Here is a 14172-nt window from a genome sequence, read left to right as displayed (position 1 = left end):
GTGATTCAGTTTTCCCATCTCCTTTCTCTACTGTGAAATCTTTGTTCATGCAGACACTATGACACGCTGGATTGTTACTTGGCACGTGTGGGAACTCACACAAAGCTTAATATGAGCCTTGGTGCCATGTGGCTGGGCTCGGTGGTAAGGTGGTCATTCTGGTCATCCAGAAGAGATTCTGGTAACTTATTTACGAGTAATCAAAATGAAAACATATGGAATTCCCAGGTTGTCCAGTGGTTAAGACTTGGCATTTTCACTGCCATGGGCCCGGGGTTTTATCCTTGGTTGGGGAACTAAGATCCTGCATGCCAGGCAGTAGGGACAAAAAACAAACAAACAAACGAAAACAAAAACAGAATAATCTCATAGCTTGTGGGACCCAGAGAACAGACTTCCATGGACCCCTGGTTTACCCATTGCATTTGAGAAATAACATACACGATATGACACAGTGTATGAAATCATGGAAGGCCCCTGTGAGCAGCAACCTCATTTTCAGGCGATTGCTTGGCGCACTTCTGATTTTCACGCATTTGCTGTATCAAATACTCTTACATTTGAGTATCATGAGCTCCAGGCCAACATTCATTGAAGGATTTGTTTCCTTTGGATTTTTAGCAACTAGATGCCACAGACAGCCTTGATGCACCGGGAGAGGGGCTTTTGGATTCCAGGGGGGAAATTAAGAACCTTGCCACCAAAATCACAAGTACAGAGAAAACAGTTGAGTGGGATGTTTTTCTGTTGAGCTGCTTTGGGGCTCACATCTTCTGGCACCAGAGTTGCTGAAGAGCAAAGGCTGTTTCCTGAAGACACTGTCCCTTGACTTGTGAACAACTGGGCATGGGGACTAAAGATGCTGCCCCAAAGCCCTGAGACCAGTGGTTGTAATGAATAATTATTCATGTCAATGAAACATCAGTTTTTACTTCTTAGACTTTGCGAAGTTATTTAAAAGAAGATTCTTACCAAAATAGTACATGTCTATGGTTAAAAGCAATATTCTCCTGCCTTAGTCCTATTTCTGAGCCAACTGCTTTCTGTTTCATGAGGCAACTGCTAAGTCTTTTGCAGCTCTTTTTATGTTTTCCTCCATGTGTCTAAGTATATGCTTTTACTTCTATTTCTTTTTTTAAAAATTTATTTATTTACTTTTATTTTTTGGCTGGGTTGGGTCTTCGTTGCTGCACGTGGGCTTTCTCTAGTTGCGGTGAGCAGGGGCTACTCTTCATTGTGGCACGTGGGCTTCTCATTGTGGTGGCTTCTCTTGTTGTGGAGTATGGGCTCTAGGTGCACGGGCTTCAGTAGTTGTGGCACTCGGGCTCAGTAGTTGTGGCTCGTGGGCTCCAGAGCACAGGCTCAGTAGTTGTGGTGCACGGGCTTAGTTGCTCCACGGCATGTAGGATCTTCCCCGACCAGAGCTCGAACCCATGTCCCCTGCATTGGCAGGCAGATTCTTAACCACTGCACCACCAGGGAAGTCCCAAGTGACAGATTTAGGACTTGAATCCAGACAGTCTTGACCAGAGTTCAGCAAATTTTTCTCTAGAGGGCCAGGTACTAAATATTTTAGGTTTTGCAAACTCTGCAGTTTCTGTCACAAATATTCATTGTTGTCATTGTAGTACAGAAGCATTCATAGGCTGTGTAAACGAATGGGTAAGGCTGTGTTCCAATAAAACAAACAGTGGGCGCATCTTAGCCCACAGGCCAAAGTTTGTCCACCCGTGGTCTTAACTGCTACATCAAGAGAATGAGGGGCCAGAAGCATCAAAACTCTCTGAGAAATAAAATCGTAATTGTGAACAAAATGTTAGACAAGTCTCTGGCCTTTTCTACGTGACACAGCATGTAATCCATTCGATGTCAATGCAACATTATTAATTGAAGGCTTACTGTATACTAGGCACCACCTTAAGTGCCTAGAATATGCCAGTGAACAAACAGAAAACACCTGCATTTGAATGAGCTTATCTTCCAGCAGGATTGGCAGGGGAGCTGATAAATAATACACATATTACGCACCTGAATTATTCAGTGTGCTTACAAATGGTGAGTGCTTTGCAAAGAAATGGAGCATGGAAAGGGGAATGTGGGAACAGGAGAGAGCAGCATAGGATGATGAGTGTAGGTCTCATTGAGAAGGTGAGCAAAGCCCTTAAGGAGTAAGGGAGTGAACCATGCTGATATCTTGGAGAAGAGCTTTCCAGGCTGAGAGAACAGCCAGTGCAAAGGCCCCGAGGCAGGAGCATGCCTCACTTGTTCAAGAAAGAGCAAGAGGTTCACGTGGCTTGAGGTGGTGAAAGGATGAGATCAGCAGTTAATGAGAGCCTGATCTGGAAGTACAGTGAAGACTTGCCCTTTACTCCCAGAGACGTGGGGAGCAGGGGCTGATGGGATTGGACTCAGATGGTGAAACCATCACTCTCACTCGTGCATTGTGTCTTGGGGTCAATAGCTTTGGACTCGGGTTTCCTGGGTTTGGTTCTGACTCTAATACAAATTGCAGGCCCAATATCAGGCAACAGTTAATCTTTCTATGCTTGGTTTCCACCTCCATGAATGAGACATAATAATGGTATTTACCACACAGGGCAATTCTGAGCACAGAATGAGAAAATTCAGGTCAATCATGAAACATTGTTCTGGGGACATAACGAAGACCAAATGAATACTGTTTATTTTAATTATTGTTAAATTTATCTTCTTAATAAAAAACTACCATTTTACTATAATAAACCGTTTGTGAATGTGTGCTTACATACTGATACAGGTGTGTACACTTGTGTTGTTGGAATCCTTATCTCTCTGTCAAGGGCAGGAGCCACACCTACCTCCAGGGCACTGCTGCTCAAGGGTGGTGAGAAGTCACCTGGGGGAACATTACCCTATCTGAAGGATGGGACAGCTTCTGAGCACCTCCATGGTCATATAAAGTCTGTGAAGTATTGAGCTGTTTCCTAAGAAGGGAGGATACTCACTGAAGACTGGAGAATGAAAAGACAACAGGAACAACAGAAACAGGAACTGCCAGTCGTGATGACAAGGTGTATTAGTTACATACTGCTGTGTAAGAAATTATCCACAAACTTAGCAGCTTAAAACAACAAACATTTATTATTTCATATAGATTCTCAGAATCGGGAATCTGAAAAGTGGCATTAGCTGGGTGGTCTGACTCAGGGTTCCTCATGAAGTTGCAGTCATGATGTCAGACAGGGTTGCATCATCTGATGGCTCTAATGGGGCTGGAAGGTTTGCGAGTGAACTGTTGGCAAGAGGTCTGAGTTCCTCACCACGTGGGCCTCTCTGCAGGCTGCTTGTGACACGGTAGCTGACTTCTCCCAGGTGAGTGGTTCAAGAAAGGTCCAGGGGGAAGCTGCAATGCCTTCTACCATCTAGCCTCAGAAGTGGCATGCTATCACTTCCACCATATAGTGTATTCTTTAGAAACAAGTCACTAAGTCTAGCCACGCTCAAAGGAAGGAGAGTTAAGCTCCACCTCTTAAAGGATGGAGTATCAAAGAATCTGTGGACATATTTTAAAGCCACCACACATGGTGTGTGAGTCTGGGGCAAAATAACATTGTTTTAGCTAACGCCAGTTTAATTTTCAAAAAACCCCAAACATGACTCTCATACAAACACATAGTGAGCATGTGTCAAAGATTTATCTTTATTAATAAATGAAGGAACTGGCAGGATGATAAAGCTAATTCAAAAGATAAGTTAAGGAACAGGGGCTTATATGATCAGTCAGGAAAGAAATTGTGGAATAGATTAGCTTAGATAAAAAAAAAAAACTGCTTAATAAATTACAAGGCAATACAACTGTACTCTTTGGGGTTATCTTTTCTATCAGGCAGGAATCATTTGAAATTTATCAATCTTCTCTTAGTTCACATCTAACTTCACAGAGTTTGATAGCTAATCCATGGTAATTAATAAGTCACACAAAGACAGATGTTCCCCAGGTAACTGAGCAATTGGTGGTGGGACGGTTTGAGGATGCTCCAGTATGACACTGAGAGCACATGATGTCATCATTGTGTTTTATTTTCAAGTTTGGAGAACTTTTCTTAACAGGGGTTTGTTTTATTTTTCTTACTTTCACCTTCCTGGCTCATCCATTTGTTGCCCCGTCCATCCACTCTGTATCCATCCCCTGTTATGCACATGGTAGAGTAGAGGGAGCTGGCGGAGACATCCCCCTGAATCCTCAGCATCCTGGGGGGGGGCGGCCACATACTGGCTTCATTCTTTATTAGCAGAATGAGGAAAGGGCTTGATGAAGCACCACGGCAGTGTCCTGGGGTGCAATTCACTGGGGTCAGGAAATCAGAGAGGGCAACCAGGGCAGATGACATTTTACCTTTTTAGGGGAAACAAAATCTTCTTCTCTATTATCACTTTGTAAAAGAAAGCCTGATTGCTTAAAGCCACTTTGCCTAATGGCCAACTCCTTCTGGAGTTTCTTTTTCCTTTTGTTCTTTTTTGCAAGTATTTGCACAAATAGTGTTATTTCTGTTTGGTCAATTTATGGCCAATTGAACAATTTTGCATAAGCCTCTACATTTTCTGAAAGGTGTTTATCACATTAGTGGCATTATGAGTGTTATTTTTCTATCCTTCGAACAACTTGGTATTTTATTTATTTTTGAACACTTTAAGGACATTTTAGCCCATGAGCCTGAACACAGTTTCTTTAGAAGGTATGCCTTAGCAATAAATGGTTATCAGTGGTGCTCAAGACAAAATTAAATTGTCATTATGCACTGACCCTTACCTTTCATTTAGATCCATCACAGAGAGTGTATGGATGGATTAGAACCACATGAATTGTTACACAATCACATGTTATTTTACCAGTTAGGTACTGAAGAAAGATCAATCATAGATGGCCCAAGCTAGGTTTTATTTCCAAGGGATATAATCAGACACTCGAGCAAAGATGTTTGTCACCACATGATTTTCAATGACACATAATAACAATAAGGACTACTAATAACAGATTGCTATAAATAAATGATGTTGCATTTGTAGAATGAAATACCATATGGCTATTCAATGTTCTGATATCATTATACTTGGTATGGAAGGAGATTCTGCTATTTGCTACATGAAAAAAGCGTGTTGAAATGAGTGTAGGTTCTGAGATGCAGTCGTGTGTAAAGCTGTGATGGTTACAGGCATGTATGTGCAGAGGAAAAACTGTTGTCCTTGGTTTGCTGATGATGCACGCACTGGAGATAAGTATCCATGTGTTTTGTTTTGTTTGGTCAATATGGATTTTCAGGTTATTCTACAATGAATACCTAGACTTAACATCCCCTAAGCAGGAGAGCTCCACCTCCAGCATTTCCCATAGTCCTGGCAAAGGCAGAAAGGAAGGAAAGAAGAGAGGGAGGGAGAAAAGAAGGAAGGAAAGAGGGAAAGGAAGGAGGGAGGGAACAAAAGAGGGAGAGAAGGAAGGAGGGCAGTGGGGAAGGAGGAAAGGGGGTTGTTCTAAAATCTGCTTTCCTTGAGCTGCTCTCTGCATGATACCCTTGGGTCTGGAAGGGCCAGATGTCCAGGAGCTCAGTGCTCACTAAGGGCTGGAAAGCCCCTGGAAGTTCTTCAGAATTGCTAGAAGAAGACTGCCTCCAGCAGCTTCCCTCCCTGAGAGAGATAATGAGCTAGCAGATGTTTCTGGAAGCGTAAGGTGGTGTGAAATCACTCTAGAAATCCCCGCTCCTCCGGAGATTGAGGCAGTTTCAGGAGCCCCTCCCTAGGGCGTCATTAAAAGGGCTGAGGCAACCTCGGAGGAGCAGGCAGACACCACGGGCCCTGCCAAGAGAAAGGAGCATTCTGAGGTGTCCTCTGGGGAGCTGGGCTTCACCTCTCCTGACACCAGACTTAGAATCCCCTGATCCCTGGGGGCTGTTCCTATGCCGGGGGCCTCAGGAGGCTGCTTACAGAGACCCCTGCCAGCTCAGCCTCTATCTCCACCTAAGATTTTCTGTGATCTCAAAATAGGAGCGTCTACACACAGAAGCTCGAGATGGTCCTGAGTGGGGCGCTGTGCTTCCGGTGAGTATCTGAGCCTCTGCTTGGGCCATGTCCTCTGGGTGGGGGAGTGAGTTCTGGGTAGATCTGTTGTCCAGCCTTTCCGGGGAGGGCGTTGTGATTGTCCCACAGGTGGGGTGGGCAGCTGGGAAGGTGTGAACGGCAACTCCCTGCCCTTAGAGGAGTTCTTCCAGCCTCTTCAAACAGGAGCAGGCCCTCTCCTGGGGGTTCCCTGATGAGAGGGGGGTGTGGCCTCATCCCTCCTAGGGAGTTAGGAGGCCTGGCTTGGAGCCCTGCTGTTACCACCCACTGCAGTGAAGAGATGTCAATCCAACCACTACCTCCTTGCTGCCCTCTGGGACAAAACAGCAACAGCAAAACTCTTCTGTCAGTCAGTCTGTCTGTCCATTGGCATGTGCTGAGCCATGGGCTCTGCAATGACCTGGACTTTTGCAACAGTGAATGAGAAGAATCTTTCTCTCACTGAACTCGGAGTCTAGTATAGCTTTTCCCAAGGTGCGTTCCGTGGACCCCCAGTCCTACGAGTGGCTTTATACAGTGGTGCTCCTCAGTCAAGGAAGTGTGGGAAATATGCTTTCTAGGTCCCCTTAAAAGAGGACCATAGCATAACTCAGCATATGAGTCCTTTGAAGTAGAGATGTGTTTAATTGTGTTTAGTCAGCATTGAACCAATTTGTACACATCTGGAGGAACCCTCTTTGGAGTACAGCTTTCGCCACACAGGATGTCAGAAAATCAACTGAGATTGTAGGTGTGAATTCAATTTGAAAAGCAAAATGAAAGAATTTTAAATGTAAAGAAATCCCTCACGTGGTAGGGACTCTATGGCCAAGTGGAAGTAAACACACCAAACAGAGGTAAAGGCGGAAGTCAATCAAGGCGCATTTTAATCCTGAAGAGGCCTGGGCAGCATCTATCCCGTCTTCTTAGTTTAGCACTGAGGAGACTCAGGCCCAGAGAGGGTGAATAACTTGTCTGTTGTGACTCAGCAGTGATGGTGGCAGAGCCGGGATGAGAACCCAGGACTCTGACTCAGTTTAGTTTCTTTTCCAACATGACCCAGGGAAGAGTCTGGTTAGTGTAGAAAAGATTGAATAGGGTGAAGGGGCAAAACCCAGACTCAGCTGGGAGGCTGTGGCCTTGTCCCGGGGGTAGGCATGAGCCCCCAGGGCTGGGAGAGAAGGTTGTGCCATTACTTCTGGCTCAGTGGGAAGAGAGCCCGAGACTGGGGGACTCTCCAGAGCCCAGGCAAGCTGGAGCACCCACCACCTGCCCTGAGTGTCATCCTGTCCTGATGTTTTAGAATGAAGGATGCAACACTGAAGGTGCTTTATCTGCACGACAACCAGCTTCAAGCCGGAGGGCTGCAAGCAGGGAAGGTCATTAAAGGTTGGTGGCAAAAGAGGACCCTACTTCCCTAGGTTTCTAAATACTCTGAGGGGAGGGGGCCTGAAGAGGGCTTAAAAACATCGGCACAGGGCTTCCCTGGTGGCGCAGTGGTTGAGAGTCCGCCTGCCGATGCAGGGAACACGGGTTCGTGCCCCGGTCGGGGAGCATCCCACATGCCGCGGAGCGGCTGGGCCCGTGAGCCATGGCTGCTGAGCCTGCACGTCCGGAGCCTGTGCTCCTCAACAGGAGAGGCCACGACAGTGAGAGGCCAATGTACCGCAAAAACAAACAAACAAACAAACAAACAAAAAAGCATTGGCACAAGCCAACAGACCCTGGGCCTGACACAGTAGACGGGGCATCAGAAAACCAGGCTCTGAGCAAGGACAAATAAAATAGCACACCTTCCAGCATGGCGCCATGCCCGAGTCCCACCGGAAGCCTCTATGCAAAGGTGGGATTATTTTCCAAGATGGCTGTTTTGTCATTTCCTCACAGGTGGACTTGGGTCCAACATCCCTTTTTCTGGGAGCCAGTGCTGAGGAGAACACTAAACAGGCCCTCTTCACCCTTACGCCCATGTGGGAGTGGGTTTCTGCCCCTTTGCCCCTAGGGGGTCCTCTCGGCGCTCTGCCGGTCCTCGGTCACTCAGAGCGGTGGGGCCCAGAGCAGCAGGTGGCACCATCTGGCCTCGTGCTCATTCACACAGCCCCACACAGTGTGACAGGACCTTCTCTCTAGAGTGGTACATATCTACTCGCCTAGAACAGCCTTACTGGGCCCTGGGGCCAGGCAGAGCCCTCTGTGAGGCCGAGTGTGTGTGTGTGTGTGTGTGTGCGCGCGTGTGTGTGTGCGCGCGTGTGTGTGTGTGAGATGGAAGGATATTACAGAGAAAAATGAGACCCTTTTCTGTCCTCAGGACTCTCACAGGGGGTGGAAAGATACCAACTCACTGTGATGGGAGGCTTATCAAGACAGGTTACAGAAAAGAGGCTGGAAGTTCGAGGGGCATTAAAAGAGGTGGTCAGTCTCCCCTGGGGCTTGGAGAAGACTTGAACTTTTTCTTTTTTTTGCGGTACGGGGGCCTCTCACTGCTGTGGCCTCTCCCGTTGCGGAGCATAGGCTCCGGATGCGCAGGCTCAGCGGCCATGGCTCACGGGCCCAGCCGCCCTGCTGCATGTGGGATCTTCCCGGGCCGGGGCACGAACCCGTGTCCCCTGCATCGGCAGGCAGACTCTCAACCACTGCGCCACCAGGGAGGCCCAAGACTTGAACTTTTGACCCTGGATTGGGTGTGGGGTTGGGAGGTGGTACCGTGTGCTGTCTGCCTTGACTTCCACTGGACCAGCTGGCAGGAGACCTGCCTTCCCTACATGACAGCTGTTATGAGGCTCCCTTTCTGTCCAGCCTGGGGACAGGAGGCCTGATACAGCCCATGACGGGGCAGAGGGACGGGAGGGTGGCCAAGGTCCCTGCATCCGCTTCCTTCCTCTAGGTGAAGAGATCAGCGTGGTCCCAAATCGGCATCTGGATGCCAAGCTCTCTCCAGTCATCCTGGGCGTCCAGAGTGGGAGCCAGTGCCTGTCGTGTGGGACGGGGCAGGAACCGACCCTGAAACTAGAGGTGGGTCCTGTCGGGGCAGCCTTGCCACGTGGCTTCACTAAGTCAAAGATGCTGATGTCACGGCTTCCTGGGCTCCTCTCCCTCCAGGTTTCTGTTAATTATGGCTCTGCATCCCTGTGCCTTGGGGCCGGCCCCTACCCATCACCCACCTGCCGTGCCCTCTGTTTGCAGCCAGTGAACATAATGGAGCTCTACCACAGTGCCGAGGAGTCCAAGAGATTCACCTTCTACCGGCGGGACACGGGGCTCACCTCTAGCTTCGAGCTGGCTGCCTACCCGGGCTGGTTTCTCTGCACCGTGCCCGAAGCGGACCAGCCTCTCCGGGTCACTCAGCTCCCGAAGGACACCAGCTTGGACGGCCCCATCACCGACTTCTACTTCCAGCCGTGTGACTAGGGCAACATGCCCCCAGGGCTCCCGGGGCGGGCCAGCTTGGGCAGGGCCAGGAGGTGTAGGAGGAGACCCGTGGTGATCCACCTTCCTCTGCTCTCAGGGCCTCCACCGTGGAGGGGCTGGGCACACGGCCACTCTTCCTCCACCTGTTTCCCGGTTTGGGTAAATCCTTCTGAGATTTGGGGCTTAGTCCACAGTTTTCTTTCCTGCTGAGTGGCACTGCGGATGTGAAACCTTGCAGAAAGGTAAACCCCTAAGATAAACCCCTAAGGGGTCAGGGTCAGGGGCAGGGGGAGGGGAGCGGTGGGCATCCTTCATGCTTTGTGGGAATGAACAGGTAACCATCCTGTGCTTTGACCTGGATTGGTCACAGTCTTCTGAGATTCCAAGAGGTGGGAACCAGCCTCCAAGAGGTCTCCTGGGCTGGTGGAATACTGTTCCCCACAATTTATGTCCTTCTGGGAACCTCAGACTGTGATCTTTGTCAACTGAAAAAAAATGTACAACCTTAAGTTGAGAGTTATGTTTTATTGGCTGGGTATTCTGAGGGCTTCAAGCCTGGAAGACAGCCTCTTAGATAACTCTAAGGGACTGCTCCAAAGAGGCAAGGGGGAAGCCAGGATATAGAGGGGTTTTTGCAACAAAGACCAGGTAGTCAGAACATCAAAAGATTATTGTTAACTTAAGAAAATCAGACATCTCAAGTTAAGGAATTCAGCGCTTTTCTATGTATGGGAAGATGCAAGATTCTGGGCTCACTGGAATCATTCCTTTGATAGGCACCTCAGCTATCTGGGGCCAGTATCCTGTGTTTTCTCATCCAGGGTTTCCTCAGGGTGCACTGTTGGGGGTGGCTGCAGCTCTGGGCATTCTGTTTCCATCCTGAGTTCCCTCAGACCTCACCGTTGGGGGAAGCTGTAATGTGATGGCTTGATGGCTGCCACATTCTTTGTTTACTGATATGTTTACAATATTTTTCATTGACACCTTGTTTGGAGGTAGGGTCTTTGTAGATGCAATTAGTTAAGAGGTCATGCTGTGTGAGGGTGAACCCTAAATCCAGTAGGACTTCTGTCCTTTTAAGAAGACAGAAACCCAGAGAAGGAGGCCATGAGAAGATGGAGGCTGAGGAGAGTGCCACCAGGCAAGGCGTGCCAATGATTGGGGCACCATCAGAAGTGAGGAGGCAGTTTCTTCCCCAGAGCCTTCGGAGGAAGTACAGGAGCCTTCGAATCTCCTGAACTGTGCGAGAATAAATTTCTGTTATTTTAAGCCACCAAGTTTGTGGTAATTGGTTAGGGCAGCCCCAAGGAATGAAGACAGCAGCCAATGATCCCCATCTCTTGGTCTTCACACCCCCGTGTGCCCCCGCCCACACTGGACCAGAGTTGTCTCCATGACCAATAGAATGCCGCAGAAGTGATGTTATGCCGCTTCTGAGATTAGGTAATAAAAGACACTGTGGCTTCTATCTTGGTCTCTGTTTCTTTATTCACTTGCTCTGGGGGAAGCCAGGTACCATGTGTGAGCTGCCCTGTAAGGAGACCCATTGGTGAAAAATGAAGCCTCCTGACAGCTGCCACACCAGTGAGCTTAGAGGTAGCTCCTCCAGCCCAGGCAAGCCTTCGGGCGATGCAGCCCTGCCTGACTGCAACCTAGTGAGAGTCTCTGAAGAGAATCACCCAGCTAAACTGCTCTAGAGTCCCAACCCTCAGAAACTGTGAGAAAGTTATGTGTTCCTGCATTAAGTTGTTAAAGTTGGGGGTCACTCGTTACACAGCAATAGATAACTAGTATGCAGGGGAAGAGAAACAAATTATTTATTTTATTATGATTGCAATTTTCTCCATTACTTTTATTTTCCCTCTCAAAATGAACACCAACCCTTTTATTTCCCCAAACATCTGATTAAAAAGCGGATCATACCAAATTGGTTGAATATTCTCTGTTCCCACAAGGTTTAGATCTTCCTTGACTACCTTTGCACCTTCAGACATACGTGCCAGGGACTGTGACTTCAGGGTCCCTGCCTAAAGTCTGGAGAATGAGAGCAGAAGCCAGAGGAGGGGCCCAAGTTGGAGCCCCAGGAGTTCCATCTGCGCCTCACCAGTCAGACCAGCCTGGCAGGTTCACCTTCTGCTGAAGGACCAGCAAGGCAGAGGCCAGGCCATAGTGTCTGCCTCTGGGGACTGCAGCAGCTCCAGCCCAGATGCAGCTCAAGTCCTTGGGCAGCAGGCAGCACAGCTGCTACCACAGGCCTCTCAGGGCTGCCAAGAACAGACCTAGTTCACACTCTCCTTCTGCCCACAGGCCCAGCCATAGTCTCATATTGTCACTTCCTCTGAGGAGCCTTTGCCGAGTGGAGATCCCTGGTCATCTACTCTGACAGTGCTTTGTGCTTAACTCTATGCTAACTCCCCCTCCTTGTAATAAATTGACTTGGGGTCTGAGGCCCCTAAAATCACCTCAGGGTCAAGGCTGTATCAGTTTTGTTTCCAAGCACCTCGAATAATGTTTGGCAAATAATTGGGATCCAGTGAGTGTTGAATGTGGAAACTATTCCTCCACCTTGGAATATTCTTTCTCTCTCCTCCACCCATCTAAATGGACCCACCTGGCAGGGAGCAGCTGAAATTTCACCTCATTCTTGAAGCTTTCTCCAGCCTGAAGTGATTGCTTCATCATTTGTAGGATTAAAGAATTCAAAAGGGCTTTAGCAGGGATGAGCTGACACAAGTAGCTGAAAAGGGAGGAACAGGGACTTCCCTGGTGGTCCAGCGGATAAGACTCTGAGTTCCCAATGCAGGATCTTTTTTGGTTGCGGCATGCAGGATCTAGTTTCCTGACCAGGGATCAAGGTCAGGGAACTAGATCCCGCATGCCGCAACCAAAAAAGATCCTGCATGCTGCAACGAAGATCCTGCGTGCTGAAACTAAGACCCAGCACAGCCACGATAGATAAATAAATAAATAAATAAATAAATACCTTAAAAAAAAAAAGAAAAGAGGAACAATGTAAAGGGCTAAGGCCCTTTCAATTCTAGGAATTTATCTTTTTACTCGAGGGGGTTCTCTGTTTCTATTGTCTCCAATATTCCCTTGGCCCACAGATTAGAGAGTCTGGTCTTTTCAAGTGTTTATGGCTTAGCCCCCAGCCAGACTGTAAAGCTACTTAACAACAGGGACCAGGTGTTGTATGCCTTTGTCACAGGGCCTTGTACATGCTCAGTAAGCACTCATTGATTGCCTGATATAATACCCTGTGCTTTGACCTCTTCCACTGAGGGGACAAGAGATTGGGAAAGGGAGTGAAGATCGACTGGTGGCCTTAGAAAACAGAAATCTGTTCCCGTCTCTGTCCATCTTTTCTCATCCGTCACTCTGCAGACATCTGGGGATAGGACTGACCTCTCCCACATCCTTGCCAAGACCTTTATGGAATGTTGCAAACGACCTGTGAGGGAGAATTACCATAAGGTCTATATTGGGCATGATGCCCAAGTGTCTCTGTCCCTTGTGAGTAGGTGGATGAATGGATGGATGGATGAATGGATGGACGGATAGAAGGATGGATGTGTGGGTGGGTAGGTGTACTGATGGATGGATGGATGGATGGGTTAATGGACCGATGGGTTAATGGACCGATGGAGGGATGGATGGATGGATGGTTGGATGGATGGGTCGATGGACTGATGGGTGGATGGATGGACTGAAGGCCTGAGTGTTCTTCACCCCTACCCTGATCACACTGAGCCAGGTGCCCTCATAGTCCAGGGCAAAGGGCACCTGCTCAGTTCCAGGATGAATCTAAGGTCAGTGTCTTCTGTCTGTAGTGGGTTTCCTTAGACATTACATCTCATCAAATGGTACCAACTAATAGAACCTGTTGAAAAACAGAGATGTCCCTCTCATAATTCCAAACAGGGCCATACTCACAATGTCATCAGTCCCTGTTCTCACGTTGCCTCACTGGCCACAGCCTGGCTGCAGAAAAAAGTCTGTCCTTAGGCCCTTCAGACACACTCACTCTCGCTTCTTCCACCTTCCTATGGCTAGGATGGAGCCCCATGGGGCACCAAAGGGAAGGTGATATAAAGCCGTCTGAACCCAGCATCATTTATCTGGCTGCCCAAACCACCAATAACATTATCAATCACAATAGCTATGAGCAGAGTCCCAGTGCCTGGCTTTTGCCAAGGCTTTATGGGTGACTCTCTCCCCTTTCAGCAAACACTCATTATTGGTCCCCACCTCCTTACTGTCCATACTGTGCTGAAGACATTGTGAAATCCCTAGGCCTTTCTTCCCCATCCTGGAGACAGTTATAAAGATTGCTACAGGCTTACCCACCCTGCCCAGACAATATAAACTCAGTGCACATGCCCTGGAGAAATCAGCTGGAGGTTCCAGGCACCTGGGATCTGCAGGTCCGTGGTGGACAGGCAGTATTCTATCTTTCTCTGTTTTCTTCTCCCTCTGTCAATAGCTCTGATATGCCACCTCCTTTTAATCCTCCTGGCAAGCTCTCTAGTTAGCAAGGTATCCCCTACATAGATCACCATGGGATGCTAAAGAAGTCTAGGGTCACATAGAAGGAATTTGAGGAGAAGGTATAGGTTAAGTCAAGTCAAGATTTTTAAATATTTAGGACCACCGGTTTTAGAAAGTAATTTCAGAAGAAATCATCTAGGCCAGTGG

At 48.1% G+C, this 14172-nt stretch overlaps 1 protein-coding gene across 1 annotated transcript; it reads left to right on the top strand.

Annotated features, from left to right (window-relative positions):
* Positions 1-5984: 5984 nt before the first annotated feature.
* IL36RN (interleukin 36 receptor antagonist) lies at positions 5985-10945 on the top strand. The gene is made up of 4 exons (XM_079721105.1): positions 5985-6072; positions 7373-7458; positions 8954-9081; positions 9253-10945. Exons 1-4 carry the CDS (start codon positions 6044-6046, stop codon positions 9475-9477), a joined length of 468 nt encoding a protein of 155 aa, XP_079577231.1. The 5' UTR covers positions 5985-6043; the 3' UTR covers positions 9478-10945.
* Positions 10946-14172: the final 3227 nt, after the last annotated feature.

Source organism: Hyperoodon ampullatus (genome assembly GCF_949752795.1).
Source record: "Hyperoodon ampullatus genome assembly, chromosome: 15".
Taxonomy (NCBI): Eukaryota; Metazoa; Chordata; class Mammalia; order Artiodactyla; family Ziphiidae; genus Hyperoodon; species Hyperoodon ampullatus.
Note: the sequence above shows the minus strand (reverse complement) of the source record. Positions and strands in the feature narration are given on the sequence as shown.

Bases quoted from the DNA above. Each gene is read 5' to 3' on its own strand.
- IL36RN (XM_079721105.1), top strand. From the start codon at position 6,044: ATGGTCCTGAGTGGGGCGCTGTGCTTCCG. The intron at 6,073-7,372 runs GTGAGTATCTGA...CTGATGTTTTAG, and splicing joins AGTGGGGCGCTGTGCTTCCG to AATGAAGGATGCAACACTGA. The intron at 9,082-9,252 runs GTGGGTCCTGTC...CTCTGTTTGCAG, and splicing joins AACCGACCCTGAAACTAGAG to CCAGTGAACATAATGGAGCT.